General features: G+C 31.8%; 2 protein-coding genes across 4 annotated transcripts; one reads left to right on the top strand and one right to left on the bottom strand.

Annotated features, from left to right (window-relative positions):
* The first annotated feature begins 4212 nt into the window (after window positions 1-4212).
* Window positions 4213-6119, top strand: LOC123193817 (tetraspanin-15-like). The gene is made up of 2 exons (XM_044606870.1): window positions 4213-4763; window positions 5701-6119. Exons 1-2 carry the CDS (start codon window positions 4230-4232, stop codon window positions 5998-6000), a joined length of 834 nt encoding a protein of 277 aa, XP_044462805.1. The 5' UTR covers window positions 4213-4229; the 3' UTR covers window positions 6001-6119.
* Window positions 6120-6591: 472 nt separating this feature from the next.
* LOC123193827 (protein FLX-like 4) lies at window positions 6592-10266 on the bottom strand. Of its 3 annotated transcripts, none has more exons than XM_044606885.1 (4): window positions 10023-10266; window positions 8159-8757; window positions 7273-7412; window positions 6592-7171 (listed from the first exon to the last, which is right to left on the bottom strand). In XM_044606885.1, the coding sequence occupies exons 2-4, from the start codon at window positions 8683-8685 to the stop codon at window positions 6918-6920; spliced, it is 921 nt and encodes a 306-aa protein (XP_044462820.1). In that variant the 5' UTR covers window positions 8686-8757; window positions 10023-10266; the 3' UTR covers window positions 6592-6917. The 3 variants fall into 3 exon arrangements, with proteins under 3 accessions (XP_044462820.1, XP_044462819.1, XP_044462818.1); XM_044606884.1 differs by having other exon boundaries at window positions 8159-8706; XM_044606883.1 differs by having other exon boundaries at window positions 8159-8739; window positions 10023-10265.
* Between the last annotated feature and the right edge of the window lie 5043 nt (window positions 10267-15309).

Raw genomic sequence — 15309 nt, 5'->3', positions numbered from 1 at the left:
TTAAAATGAGCCAACAGCTCACGTGTTTGTCACATGGTTTATATACTTATGATTTTTCACTTAAAATTTTTTTTTTCTATTTGAATGTTTTTCAATTTTTTAAATTATCTATAAATAATTTAGAGATGGATTCTAACCTGGTTGAGTTCAAACAGAGAATGACCCAAGTTTCGTTTGAATATTTAAAGTATAACTCAAATTAGCAATAAAATAGTTAAAAAAACATTAAAGAAAATAAAAGATTGTCGAAGATGATAAAGAAAAATAATTGTCAAAAAAGAAAAAATTTACTAAAAAAGATGAATTTATTGACAAATTTTTTGATGAGTCACTAGATTCAAACTTGTGCAGCCGTAACTCAAATTTAAATTATAACTACAACTCATTTTAAACTATCTTAGCTCGACCTTATATATAAAGTTCTCTATTTTTCTTGTAATTCGTATTAGAAAATAAAAATGACGAGTGAGCCTTTGTATTGTGTTTTAAAAAATGAAAATGATAAGTTAAGATAGAGATAAAAATGAAAATAAAAATAAGAAAAACTATAACGTAGGATTCATTTTGCCATTGTATAGTTGGTTTTAGTCTTAAATTAGCGTATTGGATCTTGACTATAACTCTAAAGGTATGTTTAGTTTGAGTAATATTTTATCATTAAAATTGAAATATTATCTTGAAGATAAATTCCTTTTAACATTACTAAGTATAAATGATTACTATATTTGATAAAATTCAGTAGGTATAAATAATTATTATATTTTATTAGAGATAATAAAAAAAAGGGGAAAAGTACTATTTCCCACCCAAGCTTTAGCTGAAATTTAAATCATACCCATAACAGTTGAAAAACTCAAACTTCCACCCATGAGCCAATTTTTGTTAACTTTTTCTGTTAGAAGTAAAGGTAAAATGATCATTTTACTGTTTATATTAAAAAGATATAACATTTTTACCCCTCAGATTTTAGAAACTAACATTTCACGCTTGCTTAAAGTTTTCAAACTTAGAAAAGTAACATTTTCACCCTCAAACTTAGGGTTTCCATAATTTTCAAACTCAGCTACCCCTCAGAACTTTCAAAAATAGCAGTTTCACCCCCACTATTTACCTTCAACGGTCGACATTCCCTCCAATGTCATCTCCAGTGTTGTCTCCAGCCTTCTGTTTCTCTTAGTGTGATGGTAGGTGATTTAGGGTAAAGATCTTTGTCTCTTCATCCTATCATATGACGAAGAGATATCCGTCTCTTTGTCACACAGAGATCTCTACCCTAAATCACCTATTGTCTTCCTAGGAAAAGGAAAAGGAAAAGGTTGGAGACAATGTCGAAGGGGATGCCAAACACTGAAGGTGAAGAGTGGGGTGAAACTACTATTTTTGAAAGTTCTAAGGGCGGCTGAGTTTAAAAAATATGAAAATCCTAGGTTTGGGGGTGAAAATATTACTTTTCAAAGTTTGAAAACTTTAGACAATGGTGAAATATTAGTTTCTAAAAACCTGGTGGGACTATATCAGCACCGTTGATCAAACTCCATATCTAATTATCTTCAAAACTCTTTGTTGAAACTCCAAAACCATACTCTTTCACGTGAAACTAGCAACTAAAGTCTTGCGGAAACAGACACTCTGCGTGAACTTTTCTTCAAGAGACTAAGAAAGTCTCAACACTAAACTGTTCATTTTTCTTCATTATTGAAACGGTGCATTTGGGCTATACACACCATTTCACTTATACTGTTGTTGTTTCACTAACCTCTCTTCTCACTCTGTCACATGCCTACCTTTATCACTCAACTCAATTTTACTCTGACAAAAAGTAACAAATTTTTTATCTTTTTAATATAAATAGTAAAGTTAACAAAAGTTGGGTTATAAGTGAGAGTTTCGGTTTTTCAACTGTTACGGGTGTGATTTTAAATTTCAGCTAAAACTTAGATAAGAAATAGTTATTTTTCCTTTAAAAAATATTATTTTATTTAAATATTTTTATATATAATTATTTTAAAATATTTTTTATGTTACTTCTTATATTAATTGAAAATAAAGTTATTTTTATCTTAAAAAATTAATAAATCAAAATATAATTATAATAAAATCAAAATTATATTAGTAATAGTTTAATATCTAAAGTGAAATTGGTAATAAGATTATCTTTATGAGGCGTTTGGTTTGAAGAATATTTCCTTGATAATAGATTACCTTGAGAATTATTAGGTATAAATTATTACTATATTTAATAAAATTTGATAAAACTGGGTAAGTATAAATAATTAAGGTGTTTGATTAGAGGTAATAAAAGAATACTACTATATTATTTTATTTAAATACCGTTAGGTATAACAATTTTAAAATATTTTTTATGTTATTTGTTATATTAATTGAAAATAAGATTATTTGTGCCCCCAAAAAAATTAATAAATAATAATATAATTATAATAAAATAAAGATTACTTTAGTAATCTTTTAATATATAAGTTAGAGGTGGTCTCACATCACTATTGGTAATAGAACATTATCAGAATTTTTTATTACCTATAAACCAAACAAAGTAATATAAATAATAAAATATAAATTATCAAGTAATTTTTAATCTCTCATAACCAAACACCCCCTTATATTACTTATCACAATACTATTGGTAATAAAAAATTATCGAAATTTTTTATTACTTATAAATCAAATATAGTAATGTAAATAATAAAATATAGATTATTAGAATAATCTTTATATACTCCCAATCAAATGCCCCATAAGAACAATAAAATATCTACTTAGATATACCAATTACTTTTTATTTTTCTTGAAAAAAATAATAAATATATGTATATCGGGTTTCAACTACTTAATTATATACCTGAATGATATATCGTGATTAGAAATTTTTGAATTAAAAATAAAGTAACATTCAATTATATAATAATATATTATTTGAGTACCAATACTAAAAACCATGTGCAGATAGCATGGCTAAAAAACTAAATTTCCAAATATATTATTAACATATGTTCATACTCAAGAATTTATACATTAAAATAATATTTACAAAGTATGGCCGCTCCCCCAAAGTTTGGTAAACTGATTTTTCTACCCTAAATTATATTTAGATTTTGAGTAATGTTATATTCTTCCAAATATATAATTAGGTATACAAATATTATATTATTATATGACTGAATATTATTTTATTTTTAATTCAAAATAATATAATCATATGTAATATATTATTTATGTACTAAAAAATATGTATACTTAATTTTATTGTTAAATTTTCTGACCCTGCTGATTTTTACCAAACAATTGCCATAGTTAGTAAAACTACTAAAAATTTTGATCAAACTAGTTGATTAGTTAAGTATTGGCCAAATGATTATTTCCCACTTAAGGATGATGAAACGATAAATTCTCACCTTTTTAAATTTTAAAAATTTAAATTTTCATAATCATCTATTTTCATTAATGAATTATGTATGATTTCCTTATAAATGATTATTTTGTCCTTTTATTGAAATTACAGAATTGTCATTTACACTTAAAATTATCAATACATTATTAGCAATTTAAAATTCATCACTTAAATCCCTACAAAGGTCAGAACTCAAACCAACCTTAAAATTTGTGTCTTTGTTCAATTATTTGAGGGTATAACTGTTCTTATGTAAACTATTGAGGCACATATTGAAATTTAAAGTACACCCCAAATTTCTATTGAAAGTTCAAAAAACCCTCTAAAAATTTTTTAACACTCCTAACATCTTTAAAAATTTACAATTCACCCACCAACTATTATGCCAGTATTACACTGCATGTCTCCCTTTATGTCAAGATTCGACCATGGGCACCTCTGCATATTATGAGCGATATAGCCATTTCTTTGAGGTTGCAACGTTGAATTTCCAAGATTGAAGGAAAACCACGTTATAACACCAAACCCTAGGGTTTTCACTTTAATGAAACCTGGAAAGGTAATGTCAAAATAGTTGTTCCTAATTTTCCCCTAATATCTCTCGAATCGCCATGGATTTCTCTGAAACAAACTTAGACAATTGACTTGGTAAATTAAATATTTCTTACATGCAAAAATGAAATATGAAAATCAACATTTATTACCCCCAATCAGTCTACTCCACACTGGCATGGCTGAAACAGTTTTAGCAACTACAACAACTACTGAAGAAAAATCCACCCCACCAGCACCAGCCGCAGAAGCACCTCCCCAACCCACAAAAATGGCAGACAAAACAGCAGCCGCAGAAGCACCACTGCCACCAGGAGGCCCAAAAGCAGCACTTGTCAAAGCAAAAGTCATTTCAGGGTTATTGACAATGCTGTCTTTCATTCTGTCGCTTCCAGTTCTCGCCTCAGTCATATGGCTTCTCTACATGAGAGAATCTGACTGCGAGAGCCTCTTGAGGCTGCCACAGCTTCAGTTTGGGATCGGCATTGCGTTGATCTTCATGTTCATCATTTGCATTGCCTCCTTGGTGCTAAGTCGGCGGTTTCCGATGCCGGGTTTCCTCCTGGTTATGGTGCCGCTGCTGGTGATGCTTGTCGTTGGATTGGCTCTCGTGGGGGCTTATGATTTGGAGAGTAGAAGAATTCCTGCTTCACCTAAATGGTTGAGGTCGAAGGTTACAGATCCTCTGAATTGGAATTATATCAAAACCTGCATTTATGAGACAAAAATTTGTGATGATTTGTTTTCAAGATCAATCAGCTCCAAATCTTATGATTTTAGTATGAGCAAGTTATCTTCCATCGAGGTAAAAAACTTTATCATACTGTTCCCTCTATAGTTTTGTGTTGCCAGCAGGATAACGTTTTGCCTATAGTTTCAGTAGCATTGTTTCATCTCTAGTTCCTTTAAAGCCCGGACGGATTGGCTGGTCTAGCAGGAAATCGATGACAAATTTAATACAATTCATGTTTAAAACTCGATTTAGTATCAAACTAAAGTGATTTAAGGTTAAACTGGAGAATCGTGTCAAGTTTTGATTCAATCATATGATCAAACTGGTTTGACCTTCCTGTTGATGTTACGATTGGATTTGACCTTAATGTAATTGAGTCTATGGTCGACTCAAACTTGAATCAAAGTCATAATACCTAATTCAAGCTCATTCAAATTGATGCATAATACCAGAGGGTTACTGACAAAGTGAATAATATTACCAGAAGGGTAAACAGTGTCACTAATAAAGTTTTGCCTACATTTTCATTAATATTGTTCCATCTCTAGGTTAATAGAGTGTTTTAAAATGCCGATAAAATTAGATGGTCTAATTGAGAACTATGACAAATTTGATCTAATTTATAGTTAAAACTTGTTCTAATCATCACTCATCAAACCACATTGATCAGGGGTTGAACTAGATGAATCATCTCAGGTTACGGTTTCATTGATGATAACTAGAGCAGTTTAACCCTCATGCTAATGTTATGGGTGGATTCGATCCGAACCTAATCGGGTCTATAGTTGACTCAAGCTCAAATCAAAGTCATAATATCTAACATGAATTCATTTGAATTGGTGTATAATATCCCCTAAAAACTATTAATATAACATAAAAAAAAAAAGTAAACAATGTCATCGATAAAATAAACAATGGGATATCATCTAGTGAGCTGCAGGGACAAATGTGAAACACATTTGCAATACTTAAAAGGTGCATACAATAAACATGTTTGTGATTTTTGCAGGCGGGATGTTGCAAGCCACCATCGGTCTGTCAGATGGAGTTCGTGAACGCAACGTTTTGGAGGAAAAATGAAGCAACCATGAACGATTCATCAGCTCCATGTTATTCAGATTGCGATATTTGGGGAAATGACAGAACCATTTTGTGCTACAGTTGCCAAGCCTGCAAAGACGGTTTTCTCTCAACCTTGAGAAGCAAGTGGTGGAAGTTTGGCCTCTTCCTCGTTTTAATTGCTTTATTGCTCATTGTTTCTCATTTGTTGCTCTTTATTGCCACCATGTTGGAGCGTTTTGCCGTCTAGGCAAAGTTAGAACTAGAAGGCAAGCTCTGTTTTGTTTCTTTTTTGGGATAGTGTTCCTTTTCTTTTCTGTTTTTTATTTTTGTTTGTAAAGGGCTAGGTTTTACTTTGATTAATAAAAGACTAATCAAAGCACTTGCATTTTTGTCGACTTGATAAATGTTTTCAAACTTAGACTAAACATTGACTCGATAATTCTTTAAGCAGCCAATTCGGTCCGTTTAAAGACTATATAAGAGAGCTTGATTTGTGAGATTTTCAATATAAATTCATATATAATAATTAGTCAAATTATAGATGTTCGATCATAATCATCTTTCAAATTTATAATGCAAAAGTTTATATAAAAGTGAATTCGAATCAAACTAAAAGATTTTTAATCAAGAGAATCAGTTAAAAACCAAGGTGTAATATTTTTATGACTGAGTAAAGATGAATTGTAACCAAACTAAACCTAAATAAAAACTAACTCAGGATTAAACCTGCTTAACTAGAGCAAAACAAGCTCATATACCACGATACTGACATGATAAGAGGGTTTAAGCCGAACCAAAATTCTCTCAACTCTGCATTTAAAAGAGACAAAATGTAGCATTTCAGAAATAACTAGGGGGGCCTAAGAAAATTTTTTTAAATTATGTAAAGCCTCTGTTCATAAACATTGCTATAGACTTTATCACCCAATTTTCAGTTTCCTCATGCAGTTGGCTCCAGATTAAATAGGAAAGAAAAACTTCCTTTCAATGACCTACTGAACTAGAACTAAGAGAGTATACATAAATGAACAATTCTTTGCAAGCATGACAGAGTAACTATAGTTTTCACAACAATAAAACTGAATACTTCATCCTCTGACGCATGCTAGCAATGTTGGGACAGGAATAAAATTGTCTGCACATACAATTGCAGCTTGTCCAACTTCACCTCCGAGCAGGAGATGGATCATACAGTCCTCCCCACATTGCACCACCGGCTGTGGGGACATCAGCAACCCTGACCATGCCGGAAGCAGCCATCTCTTTACTACTTCCATGTGGAGTCGTTCCCTCTACTGTTTGCACAACACCCATATGCACAGGAGGTTGTCTGTAGCCATTATAGATGGCACCACCTTGTATAGGTGGAGGGTAAGCAGGATAACGATTCATGTAACCTGCAGTGTATGGGATTGGAGCTGCATAAAAAAACACCAGTATAAGCATTACAGCAAGCTGGAAGAATCAGAGTAATGAAATTTCAACCAATAAAACCATGCATATGCACAAGAAAAGTTACCATGTACTATCCTCTCAGAGTTCTTCACCTCAGCTTGTAACTTTTCCATCTCTCTTGCCATCCCAATTAAATCTTTCTCCTTCACTTTTAATTGCTCCACTTTCTCTATGTTTCTACCCTTCTCGTATTCAAACATAGCACTTTTTACCCGATCAACAGATTAAAACAAATAAATGGAATCAAGTTAGAACAAACAGATAAATTGCTGAGTCCTGCCAAAAGAAGAAAATAACCATGGAAACTGAAACAAAGATATTTTAACGTATCCTTGGCACACTTGAGAACATAATCATCACCCATAGTATGACTTCAACATAGAAGTTTAAGGGTTTGGTCTCAACTGAAAAATTGAAGAATATGTAAAAAGATAAAGGGGTTATTATAGTCTTTTTAGTAAAATTAAAAAAAAAAATTCATGCATTTGCTACTATCCAAAACCCTTGGGTGTGTTTTTCACTTTCCTCAAACCCGGAAAATGAAATTGTTGTAAATCCACACAAATAAGTTCATTATCACACCATGCTTTACGATCTCTCTGTTCAAACTACATCAAAGGCACTAGCAACTGAAAGTCAGTTTCATATTCCAAACATAATAATGGGAGAAATGGAACCCTTATTATGACTAACAGTATTTCTCACCTCATGCACTAAAATATATAATTAGCCTCAATAAGGCTTGAAACTAAAGATTTTCAGAATGCTAGAAGTAGAAATGGAACCTTAAACTGCAATAATGCAATCTTCACCTTATTATACCCATTTTAGCATAATAAAAGGTATAGGTTATAACGCTTGCAGTGGTTATTGTAATAATCGCAAGTAAAGGTTTAACTGTCTAATATGGGAAACACTGAAAGAGAAACTTAAGAACTAGCATTACTCACCGTACACTCTGATGTTCTTGCCTCAATCTGTCAAGTTCAGCATATAAATCAGGTAAACTGTTAACATCACGCCGAGCTTTCTGCAATTCCTGTGAAGCCTGTTGAATTTTGGCAGTCAGCTCTTGTCTGACTCCAACCAAGTTCTGTGCCTCAATGTGTGCTTGTTGAAGGTCTTTTTTCACGCTCTCACCTGTCCTAATAATATCTTCCATTTTCGCTATTTTACCCAGTAACACTCTGATCTGAATATCACTTTCAGCATCGATGCTTCTAATGTGTGCCTTGAGTCTTGGTATTTCCTCCTGAGCAGCAGCAAGTTCCTGCCTCAAGGAAACATGGGAAGCTGCCAATTTATGATTGTCCACAGCAAGTTGTTCAATTTCTGCTGCCTGAACAGCAATTTTATCCTCTAAGAGCTCAGGAGGAGGTGGCTCCAACGTTCGATAACCACGAAATGAACCATGCTGCAACATTCCAGGTGCTTGGGTATGCCCCTCAAAAGCTGTAATACGTCCTCTGCCAGCCATCTTTCAGAGAATCCACTCAATCTATGACCAACATATATAGTGACAATCCAGGTCCTGAGATGTTAATACTTGCTGTTTAATCATGACAAGCAATCATTGCCATGTAAAAGTATAACTAGTAACAGGTAAATTCATGAGAATATCTCCAATTACGATTAAAGTTCCAGCTGTGATGAAACCAGATTCTGAAAGCTTCTAACAGGAGGCAGCCCAACAAAAGGAATGCCAAAGATATATTCGAAATTGTTTTACAATGTATTCAATGCATATTCATAAATTATCAGGCTTGGTTTGGTTGTCTTCAAGTATAATAACTAATCAAGATATAGGTTTCTGACTAATTTCAAGCCTGTTTACACAGAAAGGTATATAAGGCACATGCAATTGTGTTTTCCTCAGTTTAATCATTTGTCGTACTAATCACGGAGGCCAGTACTCCTCTTAATAAATAAAAACTACAATGACTATTTGGTCTACCCTAAGGGCTAAGAAAAAAACATTCCATTTTGTCCATGAAATCCAATAAAAAATTCACAAAGCAATCTTCCACCAATAACCCTGATTCACTACCTTATGTTTAGCAATCAATAGAATCACTGATAAGTGTAAAAGGCTATACATACAAACAAGTTGAAGTCTTCTCTTCAATTTACAATTTCCCTAAACAAGCTGTATATAAAAATGTACGGTCCTATAATCTTCCATCTTCCTCTACACAATCTTTCTGACCTCTTTTTCCAATAACACTAATTCACAATCTTATGTTCCACTCCAAACTTCTTAAAAATCCCTTTAACTCCTACCCAATTCCCATATTAGAATGAAAAGGGACAAACTAGCAAAAATATATAGGCCCATGTATCCACCCATCTACTTACTCGGTGCACAATGGAGTAAAGTTAATTCAACATAGAAAAATATCAACACTTTTAATAACAATCAAAGTAATAAATTCATTTACGTAAAAAGCAAATTACATTCAACCCAAAAAATGAATCATCATGTAAATAAAAACACTATTGAATTCTCACAGCAATGAGAGATAAAAACAAACCCTAACTAATTATCATAATCCACTCTACTACCTCTTTATATTCTTTTCATTTTCCCATTAAATTCAATGACTTTTAACCTTAAGTGACAGAAATAAAACTACCCATATATCAAAAATGAAACTTTAACATTTGTTTGGTTTCAATAAAGTAATGCAACATCAAAATCTATCAACACTTTAACAAAAATTAAACAAAACCAATTTAAAATTAACAAAATTTAACGCCATTGAAGCTTAAAAAGAATAAGAAAATGAAGCAACAAAGGGAATCAGAATAACATACGATATGGAGGTCCTGCACGCTCAGAGCCCGGCCAGTTTTGAGGCAGAACTGATGATCAAATTTTGTGGGTAGATTAATTTTACGAGTAGTCCGTCAATATATTAAAGGGATACGTGGAGCTGAAATTGAAGAATTGGGATTTTGGCGGAGGCTTGTGTTCGTGCGTGGCGGGAGAAAAACTGAAGTAGTCTGCTCTCTGGTTCTGCTGTAAAGGCTTTAACAAGAGTTACCCTTCAGCTTTGTATGCGTGACGTTTCCTTATTATAAAAGTTTTTTTTTTTTTCTTGTTTTCATTTTAATTTTAAACTAAAATTATCATGGACCGGTAATTGAACTGGATTCAACCGCGGAGCGGTGACAAGCCTTTAGTCCAATTAGTTTTTTAATGAACAGTTTTTATTTCTTCTTTCAATCAATGGTTCAACCGATTTGGCCAACCAATCCAATTCGATTTTTGAATTGTTCTGACAATCACATTGCATTCAATACAATCGAACATTCCTTGTTAATCAATTAGGAAAAGGACTATTTTTCGCCCAAATTCAAACTCACACCTATGGAAGATGAAAAGCTCAAACTCTCACTTATGGATAAACTATCGTCCAAATTTTCAGTTAAAGACGAGGCTAAAATCATTATTTTACCTATAAACTTTAAAAATTTAAAATTTTAATCATTTTGCCCTTTAGGTTTTAAAAACTAACTTTCAACCCATTTTCAAAGTTTGAAAAATTTAGATTTCACCCCTAGAGTTTGTTTGCTCTTCTGGCCACCACCGATGGTCGATGCTTTTCACCAATCTTCCATCTCTGACTATAAAGAATGACCTTTCATCTTTCAAATCTGGAAGAACAGACGAAGGACGATGCTTCGTCGTCACGTTTGGACGATGCGACGAGTGATGAAGAACGACGAAACGTCTTCCTTCATCATCTGGGTGGTCTCTTCGTCGCACTACAACCGTCGTACTAAGCGAAAGAGGAGGCCAGAGACAACGCCTGAAGATGAAGTTGAAGAATGTGGGTGAAACTGTTGTTGTGAAAGTTATGAGACGCGATTAAGTTTGAAAAATATGAAAACTCTAGGTTTGGGGGTGAAAATGTTACTTTTTAAAGTTTAAAAACTTTAGGTAAAGGTGAAATATTAGTTTTTAAAACTTTAGGGGAGGGAAAAGTAATAAACTTTATAAATTTTAATAAAAAAACAATAAAATTATTATTTTACCCCTCCTTTTAATAAACAAACGATGTAGGTTAAAGATTTAAGATACAATCTTAACATTTTGAAACTTTCACCACATGTGAAGACAAGTTTAGTTTATTAAGTTTGTACTTAGCTTAAATTGTGTTATGATATTAACCAGTCTTCACATACAATCAACAATCATAGTGGAAGTAAAACGAAAAAATAGAAATATAAAGTGGACGCAATAATTTTTACATAGTTGGACTAAACTAACATAATCAACATTTATTGGATCAATTCCAACAAACATAATTCACAAAATAATAAACCAATTTTCAATTACAAGTTGAAACTAACACATAAATGAATATTATCTGTCCACTCAACCAATATCTATAACTACTTGTACATGTCTATCTTTTGAAACTTAAAAATGGTCTACTTGTTAAGCATTTGGGTAATTATCGATAACTCTCATTTGAAATTTAAAATGGTCTACTTATTAAATATTATGTTAATTTTTATAACTCTCTTTTTGAGACTTAAAGATTATCTACTTATTAAACATTATATTAATTTTTTATAACTCTCTTTTAAAAGTTAAAGATGGCTTACTTATTAGGTATTATGTTAATTTTTTGTAACTCTTTTTTGATACTTAAAGATGACCTACTTTTTAGGCATTATGTTAATTTTTTGTAAGTCGATTTTGATGGCTTTTACATTTATTCTTTATAACTGATAGTTAATTAAGATTTAATACACCATGAAAAACCTCTAATGCAAATTAATCCTAGAGGGAAGTCAATAAAATTATTAAAAAATTAATCACAAAATTATTAAATGAAATTTTTAATCAAATTTCCACAAACAACAATCAAATAATCAACCAAAGCATAATATAAAAGAGTAGAGTTTAGAGAATACTTAGAATTTTTAGAGTGGTTCAGAGTTTTTTGTTCTAAACCTCCTACGTCCACTTCTTCAAGCAACCAATTTGAAGTTTTCATTCGAATTACATCCAAATTACACTAGCTGAACCGAGATTGCACCCTTTTACAATAGTGATACAAGATTTCACCCAAGCGTAATTAGAAAGAAGATTTACAAGTAGAATATGTCTCTAATAGGGTAATTTTACTAATTTGTACAAGTGTTTCTCTTAAAGATATGAGTTTTTGTTTTCTAGAGGGAGATTAAGAGTTTAGAGATTAAGATAATGATTCTTGAATGTTTTGGATATATTCTCTAACCCTTTTGACTTTAATCCAATTTGTTCATATAGCCTTGAGACTTGAAAGATCAATGGGAATGATTTTACTAGTCGTTGACTTGTAAAATTGACATTTTAGCATTGAAAACACGAATAGACAGGCGTCCTCTTACATATCGCTACTTTGGCAGATCCGAAATAATCATCCAATGGTCGAATTTTTGAAATGCATCACTTGAAAGATGGGCAACCCGTTTTCCAGGATGGGCATCCAGCTTTGCTCCTTAAAATTTCAGAGAGCATCAAACATGAAATGATAGGCAAGGGACTACCATGAGGACGGGTGTCCCAATATATTGACTTTGTTGACCATCCCATTTTTGCATATGAATGCATCGAAGAAGGAACATACATCCTATGGTCGTCTTCTAATATGGGACAAGAATCCCTTAATTTAGGATAGTCATCTCTATTCATTTTGTAAAAATTCCCAAGAGCTCCAATCTTCTAGGGACAATATGGGACGAGCACAAGAACTAGCATCTCATCTAAAACTGGCATCCCTAACCTGAAAAATTAAACATTTATATTTCACTCATCTTTCAGTCATAGGAATTTTATATCATGGACTTTATTAGCTCAATAAATATTAATTATCAACTTTAAACTTAGTTTTGAGATAATCAAAACACCTAAAGGTCTAACACATAATTATGTTTTATTGATGGTGGAAAACATTTTTTTTTATTAATATACCTACAGATGAAAGATCCATAGTCTAACCAGTAAAAAAAAAAGGGTTTGTACTTCAATAGCATAGGCTAGAAAACACTCAAAGGAAATGTGTGAGTTTGTGTTTTATTGTTTTACTTGAATAACAATAGTTGGAATATCGAGTATGTTTTCATTATTCATATGATGCATATTCAACAAATAGATAAGTAGCAATATTGCTTTCAATAGTGATATTGGAGCCTCACTTTTGCCATGTTGTTTAGTATTTAAGTCATAGTTTTCTTGTCATCTATTTTGCATTATAAGATTAATCGTATATGACATACATATATATGATGTTGATATCATATAATTTTATGAAATTGAATCATATGGCTTGTTCAAGTTTTGGCTATCAATTTGATTTCTTTTTTATGCATGTATTTATCTCAAGATCTACATATCTTAGTGGTTGAGAGTATGAATTATTGCACCTGTTTTAAAGTTATTTTCCATTAGAAGTTCTTTATAAATAATTGGATTGGACATAAAAGCATAAATGTATATAAATGAATTTTAACTTTTGATTAAAAGAGTTTGATGGACTTGTACATGCACACTATGGTATAAAGTTTTAGTTCTAGTTTTAAAAACCATATATGCATGTATGTTAAACCTTTGTTTTATACATAAAAAAAAAAGTATTAAATATTTGGTTTCTTATTCTTTGATACAGATTTCTACGGATGTCTCATTCTGAGTATTAGATTTTCATATTGATATCTTATGAATGGACACAACATCCTAAGTCATAAAGTATAACAATATATATATTGAACAAAGATTGATAGACATATAAATTTTATAATTGATTTATAGAATATAGTCACCTTACCCATAGGAATGTGATTGTTTTTATAAATTAATTATTAGATAGTGAATTTAAGATGCAAAAATAATACTCTTAAACCCTCATGTATAAATAATTCGTTTTTTATTTGAACCTCATTAGTTTTAAAGTTAATTGATAAATTCATATTTGACACAACCTTTGTCTATAGGGAGGTTAGATTTATTTTTCTACTTTGTTACATGAGATTTATATATTTCTAGGTTTATTGCAATCTTCCTACAACTTTATTTAACAACACTTCTCATATTCCAATGATAAGTGGTGATAATTTTGCTAATTGAAAAGAATAAATCCTCTTAACACTTGGGTGTATGGATCTTGACTTGGCAATTCATGAGAAAAAGCCTCCTACTCTTACAGAATCAAGCACGCCATAACAAATTGCTCATCATGAACAATGAGAGAAATCTAATTGCTTGAGCATGATGCTCATGAAGGCTCATGTGAGTAAGAGCATTAGGGGATGAGTCCTTCAATATGGAAGGTCAAAGATCTAATGAAGGCAACTGAAGAACAATTTGTAACTTATGTAGGACATTAGCAAGTACCCTCATGAAAAAGCTTTCAGGAATAAAATTTGACCATTCTAAGGGAGTGTGTAAGCCCATTATAAGGATGGGAGATATTGTTGGTAAACTCAAGTTCTTGAACATTAATATTTCAAACTCTATTCTTATGCATTTTGTCCTTAATTCTTTGCCTATGGAGTACAACCCCTTCAAGAAATCCTATAATACACATAAGAAAAATTGGTCAGTCAATGAACTTTTGACTACATGTACAAGAGGAAGAAAGATTGAAACATGAGAAACTTGATATAAAGCAAGAAAGTGCTAATCTTGTGACTCATGAAAATAGGAATAAGACAAATGGCAAAGCTATTCCTAAAGGGAAGAAGGATGGAAAAGTGTCAATAAAGAAAATTGGTAATAAAGATACATGCTTCTTTTGCAAGAAGAATGGACATATGAAGTAGGATTGTGCCAAGTATAAGAAGTGGCTAAAAGAGAAAGGTACTTTCGTATCCCTAGTGTATTATGAATCCTTATTGGTTGATGTTCCAAATAATACTTAGCAGATTGATTTTGGTTTTACAATTCACATTGTCAATACCATGTAGGGATCTCTCAACCAAAGGAAGCCAAAGGGACGTGAACAAAGTAACCATTCTAGCAATCAGATGCATTCACAAGTTAAAGTTGTGGGGACTCTTCGTTTGGTTTTAGAAAGTGGTTTTATTTTGGATCTTGAAAACACCTTTT

This window comes from Mangifera indica, chromosome 13, assembly GCF_011075055.1.
Source record: "Mangifera indica cultivar Alphonso chromosome 13, CATAS_Mindica_2.1, whole genome shotgun sequence".
NCBI classification, from domain to species: Eukaryota; Viridiplantae; Streptophyta; class Magnoliopsida; order Sapindales; family Anacardiaceae; genus Mangifera; species Mangifera indica.
Note: the sequence above shows the minus strand (reverse complement) of the source record. Positions and strands in the feature narration are given on the sequence as shown.

Bases quoted from the DNA above. Each gene is read 5' to 3' on its own strand.
- LOC123193827 (XM_044606885.1), bottom strand. From the start codon at position 8,685: ATGGCTGGCAGAGGACGTATTACAGCTTTTGAGGGGCATACCCAAGCA. The intron at 7,413-8,158 runs GTGAGTAATGCT...TCGGGTAAAAAG, and splicing joins CAAGAACATCAGAGTGTACG to TGCTATGTTTGAATACGAGA. The intron at 7,172-7,272 runs GTAACTTTTCTT...TTTTTTATGCAG, and splicing joins CTCTGAGAGGATAGTACATG to CTCCAATCCCATACACTGCA.
- LOC123193817 (XM_044606870.1), top strand. From the start codon at position 4,230: ATGGCAGACAAAACAGCAGCCGCAGAAGCACCACTGCCACCAGGAGGC. The intron at 4,764-5,700 runs GTAAAAAACTTT...TGATTTTTGCAG, and splicing joins GCAAGTTATCTTCCATCGAG to GCGGGATGTTGCAAGCCACC.